Genomic DNA, 16437 nt, shown 5'->3' with positions numbered 1-16437 from the left:
GCCCGCCGCCGCATCCCCGCGCCTCGCTCGGCCCCTCAGCGGGCAGCGCTGCCCATCGCCGCCGCGCCGGGCTCTACAGCAGCGGCTCCGCGGGCAGGCGCGGCGGGAGGCGGAGCGGGGGGCGCCGCATCGCCGCCCGCGGGACGCGCGGGGCCGGAGCTGCTCAGCGGCGGCGCGGCCCCTCGGGCTCCGGCGCGGGGAGCGCCGCGGAACGGAGCTCCTTCATCCACAAAGGGCTCTCGGCGCCGCCAGAGCCGGCCCCGCTCCCCGCCCTCCAAGCGCGGGGAGGCGGGAGCGGGGGCGGCGCTGCCGGGGCCGCGGGGACCCCTCCGCCGCCCCCCGCGCCGCTCGGGAGGAGCCGCGGCCGCGGCAGGTGAGGCAGCCGGCCGTGGGGATGGGACCCTGCTCGCTGTGCCGGCCAGGGCACGTGGAACGCGGCATCAGCTCCGGGGGATCAGTCACCTCCCTAATTTTTCTTCCATCACTTGTGCCCGGCGCTATCTTTGGGTGTAAACGAAGCTGCATCCGCTCACACTTGTCCTGCGAGCCTGGCAAGACTCAAAGTCACTCCCTGCTCACTTATTGCCGGCTGGTGTCCCGACCTGTGAGTCTCCGGGCCAGGGCATTCCCGAAGATGGCCCGGTTATCCGAGGCACCAGGCAGCAAGCAAGCAGCCACAGCGCCGAGCGCCACTGGCAGCGTTTCTGCGAGTGCAGAAGCAGCTCTGGAAATAAAGAAACTCGAGTGTACCCACAGGGGGTGACCAAATTGGCAGCTACAACCTCAGCCACCCACTGTGCAGACACAGGAGAGGTCTACGCCTGTCGCCCCTGTCCTGTGCTCACTCGGTCGGTCACTCCCTCCCTGCCCAGGACACGGCTCAGACCTCCAGTCTGAAAGGGGGGCTCCAAAGAACAGAGGTTTGTCTCTGTGATGCTTAAAGGTACACCAGGAGACCAAGCAGCACACGAAATGTGTTATGGACAGCAGCTGCCTCAGTCACAGTCACTCACACCAAACATCGGGGCAGTTCATTTAGTGTTTTCTGCAATTACTATTTTCAGCAGAGGTAACGTGAAATCTTTATTCTAGCGTCATCTCTTTCTTGGAATGCTTCCATGAATTCTTTTAGTTCCCAGATCATGTCTGCAGGCAACAGGCAGTGATGGCGGGAGGAGGAGCAAAGCAAAGGTGCCTTGGGGCACAACATGCTCCGGTACCCCGAGAGCTGATTCTGAAAGGCTGCAGCAGTGCTTACACGCAGGAAAGCTGCCCCAGCCTCGCAGCAATTCTGTTCTGCTGGAAGTTGTCTTTCTGAGAAATCCTTCAAAGTCACGTTTGAGGTAGAGCAAGCCTCATCAGGGGCCAGCCCCAGCTTGACATCCACTACCCAGCCGCTCACAGCATCCCCAAAGCCATGGTAACCCATAATTACATATTTATCTGACTAGTTCAGCACACTCCCTCTGTCACCAATACAATTACTTGGCCACTAATATGTCCCATTTCTGCCGTTTTACTTTTTCCTCAAATCACTAATTCAGTCTGTGCAAAAATTAGCTTCCACATGATGACAACTAACGATTATCCAGAGCAAAGATGGCAGTTGTGTGATTATTATAGTGAAATGGAGAGCTTGCTCATCACTCCGCTTAATCAAGGGCCAACGCGTTTAGTGCAGGGCCCTCTGGTGGTACCTTTAGGGAGTCCTGCGGGAACCCCATTCCGTCATTTTCATATTTTTCTAGGTTTTGTCATAACTCGGCTTTGTAATAGATCCATCAGTAATTTAATTTTGAAAGCGATTTTTCCCAATGTAGCTCTTAACCATTATGATTTTCTCTTAATTTTCTATTACACTGTGTGTATGTGTGTGTATCTATTATGTATAAAACACAAATAGTGGATTTAGATGTTATTTCAAAGGATTTTTAAAATGTGAATTTTCTAGAATGATGACTGGAGCTCTTACTAGTGAAAAATCACGAGATTTTTACCAAGTAACTGTTGTTAACTACTTCCTGAACTTAACTTTCCTTATCCTATTTGTTTGGGGGTTTTTTTTGTCCACAGAGGTAATTTCTACCTCTTGGGGAGTATCTGTGCATCCATACTTGCTACTGAGATTTGCTTTCCTACGTGTGTATTCTCCTAGAGCATCCACATGCTCTGTACACTTGATTATTGGGTACTTTTTTTATTTGCAAGCAGCACATATATTTTGTCCATGAGTTTCCCTTCCATGGTCACGCACATGGCACAGGGAGGTGTAGTGCATGTACTTCTAACCTGGTTTTCCTCTCAGCTGGGGAATCCTGAATGCCAGACATTAGTCCATATTCTAGAAGAGATGTCTCATTGTGGAGAAAGAACCAAGATGCTCCATGTCAGTGAAGATCCTCTCTAGTTGGCTGGGATGTATTGAGTGTTCCTCCACAGGACCAGGATGAACACTACCACGCTATGTAATAACAAGCCATACACACAGAGCCCAAAATTCATGTTTGCATGGATTCCCCTGCCTTTGCCCCAGAGCAACAGGTTGACATCACCTATCTGACTTTGGTTGAAATGATGAGTAAAACCCAGATCCAAAACCATCTTGCTTGCAGCAGACCAACCGCAAACATTCCTAGTCTTCCCTCTCTTTATGAAGGAATCCATTGATGAGGATCTCATCCATGGATGAGAAGCCACTGTGTCCATGCAGTGACTTCCCCATGAAGCAGGTGGCAGGCCATGGTCTCTCTTTGCAACAGAACAGTTGGCATTTTTCATTTTGATGAATAACCAGGGCAAGTCCACGAACATCTCACTCCACAAGTACAACCAGAGAATGGAGTCCAGCCTCCAGGCACCTCTATCCACATGGTGTAGATGCTTCTAACCCGCTACTTTGGGATTTAAGGAGAAGAGTCCTTTCAAATGTGTGTTTCAGCCTCTGAGCATAAAGCTCAGTGAAAACTCAGTGCTGTTCCCCAGGACAAGGACAGGCAGAATTACCTGAATGTGCTTGAAGCACGTACCCACCTCTCCCAAGGGAGAAAATGCAACTTCCTACAGGTGAAAGGCAGGAAGTTATAATTAACATCAATCACCATCAAACCTTATCCACACCTTCCTGCACAGCAGGACATCAGCCCAAGCTGGGAAAAGAGGTGGGAGGGGCTACAGCACTTCTCTGGTGTTTCCCAGAGCTCTGCACTACATGAGACACACGTGCTGAACACTGTGGGCCTATGAGGAAGTTACAGCTCTTTAAGTGGGAAGCAGCACTGTTTCACAACCCTCCCGAAACTTGGACTCATGCTGCCTCTACTCATGACAGGAGCTGAACTCACAGTGTGCATGAGCTGCAGTGATGAATGTGAATCTGCCATGACAGTCAGAGCTGCTTTGTGAGTGGTACCAAACAGGAGCTTCTCTGTTGCCTCCCAGAGACTGATCATCTCTCTCCAGCTGAAAGCCTAAGCTAATTCATTGAGAAAACACAGCGTCATCCTGAACCCATTTGTCCCACTACAGATCTGTAGCATGTGACAGCCCCATTGACTCTGAGAGCTTCTCCTTGAATGAATCTGCTGTCTTAGCTGCAGTACAAATTTGTCCTTTGCTTCTAGTGACAGGGAAAATACTCACCAAATTTTAAACCAGTGTTAGTCATCGTGAAGACAGCTGAGAGGAAAATTACTTAGTTGTAATTGCCTGTTCTTCTCCAATCCTTCCACAGGATGGGGAAGAGCACAGGAGACAGCTGGACATCATTACTAATAGAAAGCAAGAACAGAAAGGACTTCATAGGCAGCATATTCCCCCTGAAAGGCTCAGGCTGCCTTTCCTTGTTTGTTAGATGTTGCCAGAAGTCGGAGTGTAAAATACACCAAGGCAGTGGCCTTATCTGCTATGGGAAAAGTGGGATCTAAATAACAAAATGCATTTAGAAGTTAATACACAAGTGTAACTAAAGAGAGAGAAAGAAGCAGCTTGGAAGCAACAGAAGTGTCTGTAGAACTTGGACAGACATGTTTACATGTCACCTGAAGGACAGTGCTGCAGGAAAAGCTTTGTGGACACTGACCAACTTGAAGAGAAAACGCTGTGAAAGATCAGCATCAGCAGCACCTTCTATTTAGCAAATGAAAGCTTTCTGTCGATTATGAAGTATTTTGGTATCAAAAATATACTGCACTGTCATTTCAGTTCTTTACCTTTCATTTATGACTGCACCTTAAACGTGGTGTCAGGCACAGAAACCCTTCTCCCCACACGTTCCCGTGTGCACCCAACTGCCCGCTTCGCGCAGCTCCCCGACCACCAGATTCCAGCAAGCACCGCAACCCCACGGCACAGTGAGCACATTTGGCTGACAACAGCACTGCCTTCCACGGATGTCTGATCCATACCAGGTGGCCATCTGGAGCCACTGACCACGTGGGGCCATCTGTGGCAGCGGGAGCACCTTCCTGCTGGCCCGGGCAGCAGCTGCCACAGGCTTGGTACGAACTCCGGCAGCAGGGAGGTGTCTGCTGGTACCTGGGCCAGATAACCTTTTTCAAAGGTTGTCAAAGTGGGACATCCAGAACAAAGATCCTTCGAGGTTTGGCTACACTAAAGGCAGAATTCTCAAGGCCCTCTGAAGCAAGCCTTGAAAGCTAACAGAATTTAAAATTTCAGAAGGAAGCTTAGTCAAACGATTACATCAGAATTTTAGAGCCCTCTCAGTGAGTTTTCATCATCTTTGTCTTAATCCAGCCTTGATGTAACACAGCAAAAAATAAAAGCCACCAAAAGTCATCTGCTTCAATATATATTTTAATTCAAAGTGAATCTTGACAGTAATACACCATAAATTCTTATTTTGACACTCACCAAAATAGTCACCTGGAAAACCCGCTTTTTGTGACAAAGTACAGAAGGCTTGGTCACATTTAAATCACTGAGAACTAGAAAGAAATACTATCGCAAACTGTAAGAGACATTACATCCATAAAAAATTTTCCCAGTCCTCATATTGTAATATTGCACAGTGCAATTGCTACATGGCGAACTAGTGTAGCATAGAAATCCAAAGCAAAAAAAAAAGCCACAAGTCTACAAATTGTTAAACAGTAACAGTTCAACCTTATTAATCAAGTCTCTATCACTGGGTGTTTCTAGAACAAGTCTTCCTACAGCTTGCAGTGTGATTTAACTTTTACTTAACACAAACCAAGTTAATTAGCAGTAAAAACAGAAAATTTAAAAATTAAAACCCCCCCAAAAAAGTTAATACAGTAGCATATTTGACCAATAAAACACCCTGAAGTAAAGTTAAAAACCGAACACAAGAAATTAATATAAAATCTTGCAAATTAAAGTAATATGCAGATATGCAATTCCATAGTCATGCAGTGTTTTATTTAAAAAAGGCATTTAAACGGTATAATGTATAAATGCTTCTCAGAGGATGACTTTTTTCACAGAAAAGGTCCTCACCCTGAAAACTTTTTTTTTTTCTGCAGATGGGCCCTGGACACTTGCAGTGACAAGAGTCCGTTCTCTCAGAGTGTATTGCAGGAGGGGGGAAAAAGTTACCTGGTATATTGAATTTAAGCTGTGGCAGGATCCCAAATATTTCGTTGTTTGAAATGCAGACGTTTCTAAAATTACAATACACAGAAAGAGCAGCAGATCTAATTTGGGGCGCATTTACAGCAACTTCTTCCTGCACACGACAGGATACTGTTGTGATATACAGATAATCGTGTCAATTGAACAAGCACATCAGCTTAAAACCTTAAGCACAGTAAAAAGAAAGTACAGTAAATACATCAGACCAATGATGATCCCCATGGCCCCAGAAAAAAAAAATGCAGGTTTTTTTTTTTTTTTGTCGTCGCAATACAAAACTCACGTTCTCCGTTTGCATTGGTGGTTCTTGGTGTGTCCATTGCCTGCAATGGAGGGAGCACCAAAAAAAATGCCGCTTCCCAACACAAGGGAGTGAACAGAAAACTATCTGCTGGACCACACAGCACAAGTTTGAAGTGGTAAGGTGGACGTCCAATTTGAGCATTGTCTTGGCTCCCTATATTTATGCTTTTACATATGCGTTGATAAGATTTCAAATTCATCAGGATACTCCCTAGTTTCTAATGTATACTTTATATACACACACTCGTACAAAATGCATAGAGTTGATCACTAAAAACACTGAAACTTGTGGGAAAAGTTAGGTTTCTTAATTTTCAGTGTGATTAAAAATGTACTGCTGGTATTTTCTTTTTTTCTTTGTGATCTAATACTGTTGTATTTTAGTTATTACTTAAAAAATAAATCAAATGTAGGCACATTTATTTCATTCAGACATTCATTAAATAAAACACTGCTTGTGTTAGTGGAGTAAAGAAAAAGATTACCAGTTATTAGCTTATTGTCAGAGTTAAACTCAAATGCTTTGCACTCTCATTCCAGTCAACATTGCAAGGATTGTATTCCAGATTTTGTTTTAAAAAAAGTTAAGTCAAGCCTGCAAGATGCAGCTTCTTAAGTGTCTACACAATGCCAATATGAAAACATAAAAAAATTAAGTTACATCAATACATCCACTTATATGCAGTGATGAGCTCAAAGTTAATGGAGATAAAATACTGATGCAAATAACACACCCCAAAAAAACATATGCAATCATCTTCCATCATTTACAGTATAGTAGTTACGACACTTCAAACATGAAAACAAAATAAAAATTTAAAAATTTAAAAAAAAAAAAACAACCAAACCCCAAACCCGGCTTCTATTTCATGTAATTAGACTTGTACAGAAATTAGAAGGCTAAGAAAGAACTAGTTAATCACCTAATTTCACAGCTATCTGAAGTGGCAATCATTATATAGCAGCTTATCTATGATACATTCAAGATAAATGATACAATTTATTACTTGCCCATAAGCTAAAACACGGCCTCAGCTTAATACCTTCTGTAAATCCCATCTCTACACTACAGTATACTTGAGGTCTATGAAAAAGTAGCTACCTTTTATAGGAAATGGATGATTAAGTCTTTGGTGCCGCAAAAGCAACTTCATTTGAACAAAACAAACAAAAAAAAAAACAACCAAAAAGACACACTTCCTAAGGGAAAAAAAAATAATGCAAAAAGCATGTAATTTATGTCCCTGACGGAATGTATTAAATAAGCAAACACCCGCAACAGGCTAAAACAAATACTATCATGTAAAAAGACTAAAATCTCTCCCATGCATAAATGAAAGATTGCACACAAAGAACTCACATCTTTTCAAGCTTCAATAGTAAATATTCTGCTACTAGTTATTAAATACTGCATGGTTTGCTCAAGCTAAGATGAAACCACATCATGGATCAATGAGCACTTGGCTTTTCCTCTCATTAGCTAGTCAGTCATGCCTACCGCACCTCTAAAACATTTTATTATATCCAATTAGACAAACACTTTTAAAATAAACTACTTAGGTCGTATTGCAGTTCCATTTACCAGTATGAAATACTGTCTTGTGTGTCACTACTCAACAGCTACTGAATCAACTTTTCTTAAGCACTACTAAAGTCTTGTCTTGAAGCTAGATCATTCTGGGGGGAAAAGAAAGACAGCAAAATTCGGCTACAGCAAAACATGCTGCCTTCTCAGTAAGGAAAACACACCCAATACTAAAATCATACCACACAAAACCCAAAATGAGCATTACGCTATCAAAAAATCAGCAGATCTGAATTTTTTAAGTGCTGCAGTCCTCAACATTTATATATAAGTAATAACATTAACAACCTCAAATATTTAAGGCACTATGTGTGGGAACAGTTTACAATGCAGCTGAGATTATTAGGACAACAACATTTAAGAGCAATGTTTAGGCTTTTTTTCTTTGCCCATGCAAAAGACACATGCAATGTGAAGAACAACAGCTCAACTTTTAGATAAGTGACTCAACATTTAAACACCAAGATACGCAATACAAACAAGTTACTCCTACACTGTACTGCTGACACATGTGCATCTGTTGCTCTAGAGTTCTGTACACTGAATGGCTTCCCAAATGTAGACGTGTCTTGCACTAGTTAGAAGGCAATTTTATAAAAAATAGCAGGAGCAAAATCAGATTTCTGCTCCCATAAGTCACCTGTCTAAAGTTACTATATAAGAAGATAACATGACCAAAGACAAGTTATACCAAATGTGCAAAACACATTAAAAGTGAGTTTTTATTTTTAAAGCTCAGAGTTGTTTAAATTGCACCCAAGTCTACATGATTCAAAAAAATAATTTTCCTGTTGTGCCATGGCTAATATTTAATAAATACCATGTTTCTTCTTAAATCAAACTTCTGTGTCATTGAGCTTCCTCAATATACCGTGTCTGAGTCCTCACAGAAACGGATACTGGCTGAGTTTTGTCGGGCTCAGTGGGAATCCCGTGTAAGCGGGCGACGCCGCAATGTACGAATGCGGTGGGAAAATCGGCTTGTACTGAGTCTGATGGATAGTTGGGGAAGGTAAGAGGCGGGGGTTTATGCCAACTGGGACCTGGTGGACTATACCACTGGGGTGGGTGATGCTGTACGTCGGGTGCTGTAGCAAAGGTCTTGAGGTACACGGCGAGGCGAGGAGGTGGGCGACGGGAGCGGCGGTGCTGAGGGGCGCCGACGACGGGTAGGGGAGGAGAGCAGGCTGTGCTCCCAGGTGGGTGCTTCCAGAGAGGTGGGCGTGCACAGTAGTGTGACTGGGGCTTCCTTGTGGGAGGGAGAAGGCATGGCCAGCGACGCTGGCTGGGATGTAAGCCTGCTGCCTCCGGTGAGCGTAGTTCCCGTTCCACTCCTGCGGTCCAGATCCAAAGTGCTGAACCTGTCCACACACACAGAGACGGGGCAGGGTCTTAACGTTTCTGAGCACAAAGAGGGTTTGAAAAATGGAATAATGCACTAAAACTAGTCAACTTAAAATCAAGAGAAATATAGAGACGGGAATAATTAAATGCTTATATATAAAAAAAAAAAATATTAGCTATTTCGGTAGTAGCACAGACAGGAAATCTGACAATAAGAGATGGAAAACAGAACACAAGTTATTTTAATGCTCTTGCAAAAAAATAATTTAAAAAAAAAGATAAAATGCCATGCTGGGCTGTTTTAACAGAAATACCATGTATCACATGAGCAAGGTGCTTATTCCACTCAGCACTGGCTTGGCATCAATTGGAAGTGCTGCATTCAGTTTGGGCACCATAATGAGGCACAAAGAGGACAAATAGGAGAGAAATTTTAGAGGAGAGCAGAAAAAATAATAAACGGATTGAAAATATCTGAGACAACTAGGCAAACAGAGGTCTAGGGCTATGATCACAGGAAGATGTGGCAATCATTAACAGTCATAAAGAGAAAAGACTAAAAATCAATTACTCTCATTAAATGATGCAGACTTCAAACTACACAGGGCATCTACTAAAGAAGGAAGGATCAGCATAAATTTTTGTAATGAAAATAACATTCTACACTTTCTGCCAAGAGGCTGAGGAGTTGCAGACATTGAAGAGATTAAAAATTAATACCATGCTGATCATATTAAGGTTTGCTTAGAATTAATTAAACCAATCCTTTTGCATAATCATGCAGAAGGGGAGACTGTGTCACCCACCCAAACGTTTCTTTCAATCTACACTATTCAAGTCATTATTGCTAAATCCTCTTATCTATGTATTGCATGCTTGCATTTAGTATTTAACTTACAATATTCACAGTTATTCTGCAAGACTTACACAAACAGGTACTGCTCTTGGTTTAATGTACCTAACTAAATGTATCTAACTAAAACCTCAAGGCAGCTACAGCTCAAAATCAATTAATTAAAAGGCTTAAACTTGATGTCATGTGTCAACTTCAGTTCTCAGCCACAGCAGACAAATTTATTGTGTTGTTGGGTAATGATAAAAGTAACTTTTAAGTTAACTTTGGGTATCTTCTAACATTGGATTGAACTACATTTACAACCTCATCTCTCCCCAGTTTCACTGCCTGGCAGCAAAGGTAAGAAATGGTTCAGTTTGTTAAGCTCTCTCTCATCTCTGGATACTCAAACTACAAGCATTTTCTCCACACTACCACCAGAACAAGACTGAGATACAGTTGTAGATTTTAACTGCACACTATGAGCATTTTAGCATTTGGATGTAGGAATAAAAATGCTAACATATTTTTCTGTTTGTCTCATGCTTTGATTTTGTGTAAACATTGACAATTTTGCCAGTGTGGCTTTTCTACTATTTCTGAAAATAAAGTCAGCTGTTTGAAGAAAATGACCAAAAGTGAAAGATACTTATGACTTGCCCACTAAGTTGAAATCCATTTTTCAAGATTTGAACACTTCTTTAATGAAGCTGCTGAAAACCTGCAGTTGCCATCGACAGCAATTGAAATTGTGAGCATTCAGCACATTTCAAGACAGAAAAAGTACCTTTTTAGGTGTAAAGTACACATACCTGACTGAAGTTTACATGTTGCTGATGGAATGCTGATTTTTGCTGACGGTTTCCTACAACAGAAGACTGGTTTATTCTTCCCAGGACAGACCGACCCTTTCTCAGTGGCTGGCACGTAGCATCTTCCAAGATACAAATAAACAATGTTATGTTTTTGTTGTAACTTTTCTCTTCTGACAAAAGTTAGGCAAAGTTTCATTTGTTTCAGCATATAGGGAGAAACAATAATACAGTACACTAATTAAAGTCAAAACCCAGCAGTATTTAGAAGTGTTTACTATGGATTAGCAGATACATGAATAAGTCAAAATCTTCAGATATACAGCTATTGAATAAACACTCAAATTTCTATTCTTATCTACTGGCATAGAAAGAAAAAGACACCCGAACCAACTTACCTGTATTCACCATCTGTTCATCAAGATGTAACCTGTTTTCAAGTCTCATTGGTGGTACCACTACTGTGCAAACAGTTGATTTGGTTTCAGGATTAACCGAGGCTCTTGCTTCCTTATTTTTATTATTATTGGCTACAAAGCCATTTTCCACAAATGGGCTGTCATGTCCTGAAGAGTCTGAAGTTGGGGAACCATCCACTGTATCACATCCACTTTCCTGTTCATCATCTGACATACTGTCAAAAAATAACAGTATTGCAATACAACAAATTTATTTTTTGTATAGATACATTTTCATAAATTAACACATAAAATTTATAGAAGTGAAACTACTCAAAGGTGGATAAAAATAATGCATATTTATTATAGAAGCACATATATTCAAACTCATTCTATCCATAAATTGCAAGGCTCAGAGGAAGGAAGAAACTTCTCCATAAAGACTTAGACGTGTAAGCCAATTTGCACCCACTTTGTAATTTATGTTCTAAATAATTCTGTTCTTATAAACCATCTGAAATTTACACTTCATGGTCAAATAAAAAGTTGAAGAGAATTATTTCATTTCTTCCTGAATGATAACACAAAGGTCTCCTGATGGCTATTACAGTAGCAAATGAGAACAGAACACACTGATCCGATTTCTTTCTAGAAATCAGCCACATCCTGGAAAAGCAATCCCTGGGGCCCGTGAGAGTCATGATGGGACAGAGAACACTGAGGAAGCATTTGCACAGTGACAGGCAGCTCCCTCTACTCTGCATATCAACCACCAGCTGGCACACGAGACCTTATCTACTAAAAAATTAGTTTTCTGAAGCTCCTCCAGAGCTCAGCCTGTGCCTGAGCGACAGATTCTGTTTCACAGATCCGGTTTAAGGAGACAAACGCAACCCTCTGTTTCCAGCGTGGCTGTTCTGGCACCTGTGGTCTGTGAAATCCACACTGGTCAAGTGATGCAAACTCATTTATTCAACCACTGCTTTTACCAAAGCACCTGGAAGGGGAACAAGGTGGAGAAACCGACTCATAAAAATGGCCTTTGCTAAGATTTATTGAAGCTCCGTGCTTGCAGCAGAAGAAGAAAGGTGGCAAATGTGAGGTGCCAGAAGCAAGGCCACGGTTCAGCCAGTGGAACCAGAACCAAACACCTTTCAGGCAGCAAGAACAGAACACCCCAGGAAAGGAAACTCATTTACAATGAGGTATATTGTCAGAAGAGATATTAACCTCCTTTATTATTTATTTATTGCACAAGCAAAAGGTACATCACGGGGGCATCACTAACAACAAAATTGAGAACTTCTTAAATTTCTTTTTTTGAGACTGTGCCAGGTTCATATAGATATATTATATAGATAGCAAGAGACACTCTTCACTTAACAGAGCTAAAATGAATGATATGGGGTGATGAATAAGCAAGTGTAGATGCTAACAAAGTTCCTGGTTCAAGGACAGGCATGAGAATTGAGAATTTCCATAAACTAGAAAAGCATGAAAACCCTGGGTTATATTAAAAATTGATGGAATAAATGCTTAACTTAAAACATGCAAGAAAAAGCAGTGAATTCACTAACACCTGAATGCACAGTCAAGTCCTTTAGGGATTTTACAGCTAATGTAACATGTCTTTATTGCATGTTGTTTAAAATAAGACAATATAAATTCATTTATAAAAATTATTTTTTTTGTGAAAAGTACTTTGACACTATGAGGGGAAGCACAAAAACCTGAAGACTCAGCCAACAGAGCTAGGTAGATCTGAGTATTTTTTTAAGCAACATATAGTAATACTGTGACAACTACTGAGCAATTAATTCTATTTCTATATTATTATTTTTAAGTTCCTAATTATATGACTTATATTAAGTTGAATGCTAATGAAACCAGAATCCAAGACACTCCTCTGCTATTGACAGAAAGTTGAATTACAGAGGGGAATTTAATTACAGCTCAGTTCCTTGCAATTCAAAGAAAATACTGCAAAAGCAAGTAGGTCTTTTTAAAAACTTACCTGAAGTTTGAATGTTTTGATATTAAAGAATATCAAAGGACTGACAACATTAACTATCAACCAGTAACACTACCTGACACCTCCCAGTATAAGACACATCTTGTTATCTAAATCTTTACTAAAATTTAACTATTTAAATGGAAATTCTTCAAATGCTTTCAGTTATTTTCTTCTCTTACAGTCAGATATGACAAAAGCTTAAAAAACTAGGACCAGGGAAGTATAACTGGTTTAGTCCATCCGTTTAACTCTGGCAAATTTTTAACCCCCCTTTTTTTTTCTTGAGGGGAGAGGATTGTATTTACATAAAGAGAAAGACATATATATAAATCATCCATTACAAGCATCATTAAGTCAGGCTGTAGAAAATTTAAAACACATAAAACTGCCTGTATAGACTAGCAGTTCCATCTCCTTGTCAAACACACTGTGATAGAATCTTCAGTTATTTTAAACAAACTTTTTTTCAGTAAGACCCTAATCAAATTCATTTTGCATAATGAAACTGTTCTGAGTTTGAATCACTCTTTTCTATATAGAAGGCTACTCTAAAGAAAACAAGATGTGAGCTGTAGAATAAAAATAAAAGAATTGGTCACTCTTATGGCAGCCAGGGGTTGCCTGAAAAAATTAATTGTATCTCTAGGTCACAGAATTTCTATGGGATATTGGGTGAATCATATTAAACCAAACTTTTCACCCACACCAGCAACTACATATCCAAAATATTTCTTGGTCAACAAACTCCTATTTAGGAATCTAATTGGTAGATGTGGCACAAGTAGGAACAACTGATATTTCAAGATATGAGCACCAGAAGGGCAGGGACTGAAACAAGAGGAGCAGCCATCTGCAGGTGCCCCAGCCAGAGCATCCCAAGTGACTGGGAACTTCTGATTGTCTCACAAGTCCATGTTTTATAAGTGTCACACAGACAGATCTGTTAGTTTCAAGACCTCAGTTATCAACTCCATAAAATAGTTCAGAATAACAGTGAATGGTTTTATAAAAGTAGATTTTGAATGATGCGCAAAAATGGAGTCTTAAGTTAGACATGAGGCAGTGAAGATAAAAACATTTAAAAGTTGCTCATATGAACAGTGTTCACATAAGTGAGGCTTATGTTTGGTAGAAGAAAAAAAGGCATCAATGTCATTAAGGACTACAAGATACACAATGGGAGCACAAGAGGCTGCAAAGACTAAAGACAATCTCGTAACTTCCAATCTGTCACATCTTACTTTGGCTGACTTAAATTTGCAACCCTAGAAGATTTTTATTCTAAAGGAAGTTGCGTGCAACATGTTTATATTTTCTGTGTTAACACCATTCATTCAATATTCTGAAAACTTCCCATGTAGCAACATAGATCTGTTAGGAATGACAAAAGAACAGCCTATGCTATGCAACTGCAGGCCAGTAAAATAATTTTTAAATAGATCATTTAGCCTCACTAGATGGCAACATAACAAGAACTTCTGCATTTTTTTTTAGTATAAACTGAGTCTGCTGCATACTAGGATCTTTCTTTTTATTGAAAGGAGCACAACTTTTTACCTGTTGGATCTCTTGCAAGGAGATGGACTGGACTGTTCAGAGGAGCTGGTGCTCAGGGTGCTGTCAGGACTGCTGAGGGAACACACGCGGTCGATGTTCAGGGTGTTCTGGCAGGCTTCACACTCCAGGCTACCTTTGCACCTGCCACACAAAAACAAAAAGTCAGCCAACGTACCAGCTCTCATTCACCACTGACTTAGGTGTAATTATGGACTAAAAAGGGGTCCAATATTAGAAAAGGTCCCTTAAATGTAAAATAATATCCAATTCCTTGCTTCTTTTACACCCAAACCAATTTTAAACCTTTTCAGTGTTCTTTCGAAATTCTAGACTCAACAGGCATTTTTTTAAACCCACTAAATAATTTTTTTACTTAATCAACACTAAAACAAGTAGATAAAAAAATTTACTACAACAGTTCAGAGCCATGAAACCTTTGACAAAACTGAGATTTCAAATACAAGTCCTTCCAGTTCTGAAAAATGAAGTCAAACATTAAACTTCTAAGCCCTCATATAAAATGATGCATGTTTCTGTGATAGCTCTGTGAAATAAAACCCCACTGGGGGACCATATCCAGCACCTGCTTTTCTACTCAAAGGCATACCTTTTCATACTGTTAGAGAAGTATTTTGTACCCATATATATTTTCTACATACATATGCATGTAACATTATCTGCTGGATAATGGAGAAAATATTCTCTTGTGCATTCAGCGTGCTGAAATAAAAGAATGCTTTGCTCCCTAAAACTCAAAAAGCATCTTAGAGAGTTTTTCATACCCTTTTTATATCTACTACTATGTCTACTACAATGATAACATTGATTATGCAAAGCCAGAAGACTAATCTTCAACAAATAAATAGGGTATGACATCATTAAGAAAAAAAAGTATGTTGGACCTAAAATTACTATAGTTTGAAAAAATGCTTATGCACACAGATTAACAAGGTAGAGTTTTGATAGTGTTGTCCACCCTCAAATAATATAGGGCTACAGAGCTAACCTCTTATGAAATTTGATTAAAAAAGCATTATTTGTCTTTTTTTAAACTCAGATCCATTAAACACAGTAGCTGTGCTAAGACAGCTAAGTAAACCCTGTAAAATAAATAAAACCAAATAATAAAAACAATAAAAATAAGCACTGGTTCTTACTCCCTCAGTGAATGTGTTCGTCCTATGTCATCCTCATCTGTGTCACTGCTGATGGTGATCACGCTGACGGCGGGGCTGGGGGAGCCGGATATGAACAGAGCCTGGCGCTGGGTGGTTCGGAGAGATGGATCAGGATCCAGCCTGACCGAGGCTTCACAACAGGTGCCTTCCTGTCCTTCTGAGTTAAGATTGTCCTGTGCTTCTATACAACTTATTCTCTTCACAGCCTTCAGGTTAAGTATCTTTGGAGATATAAAGGCTGAATTTTGGATGTTGGTGTTTTGTAACGCGTTGCTCCTGTGAAGGAAACACACCACTTGGCATTTAGTGAATCGCTACCAACAGAGCTGAAAACTGCACTATTTTCAACAAAACAAAAGCAAACAGTGTAGGCTAAACCACCAATTTTCTAAACTAATACAAAGAAAAACATAGAACAGTAAACACAGTCATAAATACTTGGCATAGGTGATTTCAGATATTAACAAGAAAGATCCCAACTACGTAATGCCTAAGACTGAAATTTACGACATTGAATGCAGTATATTGAAAATCCCATTTTCTGGTAAGGAAAAATAAAGAAACAAAAATTCCCATTCAGGTGAAAAACAAGCAAACAAATCCTGGCCAGATCTTCTGCAGAGATTCTCCCTGAAAACCAAATCTGGTGGCCTCCAGAAGAACTCCTTGCTTAATACAGGAATGCTGACATTGTCCCTGTAACATGTGCTTTCCCCTTTTTTTGAGCATCCCACACCTTTGCCAATACTTTACATGGAAGTGGGGCATGTTTTCTTCAGCAAGCAGCTGAAGCATTTTTGG

At 40.6% G+C, this 16437-nt stretch overlaps 1 protein-coding gene across 3 annotated transcripts in view; it reads right to left on the bottom strand.

Annotated features, from left to right (window-relative positions):
• Nucleotides 1-4794: 4794 nt before the first annotated feature.
• HIPK3 (homeodomain interacting protein kinase 3) overlaps nucleotides 4795-16437 on the bottom strand; it is a 72250-nt gene continuing 60607 nt past the window's right edge. For all 3 annotated transcript variants that reach the window (XM_027699281.1, XM_027699299.1, XM_027699290.1), the window contains exons 12-16: nucleotides 15616-15912; nucleotides 14459-14599; nucleotides 10888-11123; nucleotides 10490-10611; nucleotides 4795-8859 (exon numbers count right to left, since the gene is read on the bottom strand). In XM_027699281.1, coding sequence (XP_027555082.1) covers nucleotides 8383-8859; nucleotides 10490-10611; nucleotides 10888-11123; nucleotides 14459-14599; nucleotides 15616-15912 — 1273 coding nt within the window. In that variant the 3' untranslated portion in view covers nucleotides 4795-8382. The remainder of the gene's footprint in view (nucleotides 8860-10489; nucleotides 10612-10887; nucleotides 11124-14458; nucleotides 14600-15615; nucleotides 15913-16437) is intronic.

This window comes from Neopelma chrysocephalum, unplaced genomic scaffold, assembly GCF_003984885.1.
Source record: "Neopelma chrysocephalum unplaced genomic scaffold, ASM398488v2 Primary Assembly neopelma1_24, whole genome shotgun sequence".
NCBI classification, from domain to species: domain Eukaryota; kingdom Metazoa; phylum Chordata; class Aves; order Passeriformes; family Pipridae; genus Neopelma; species Neopelma chrysocephalum.
This window is presented reverse-complemented; position numbering and strand designations above follow the sequence as displayed.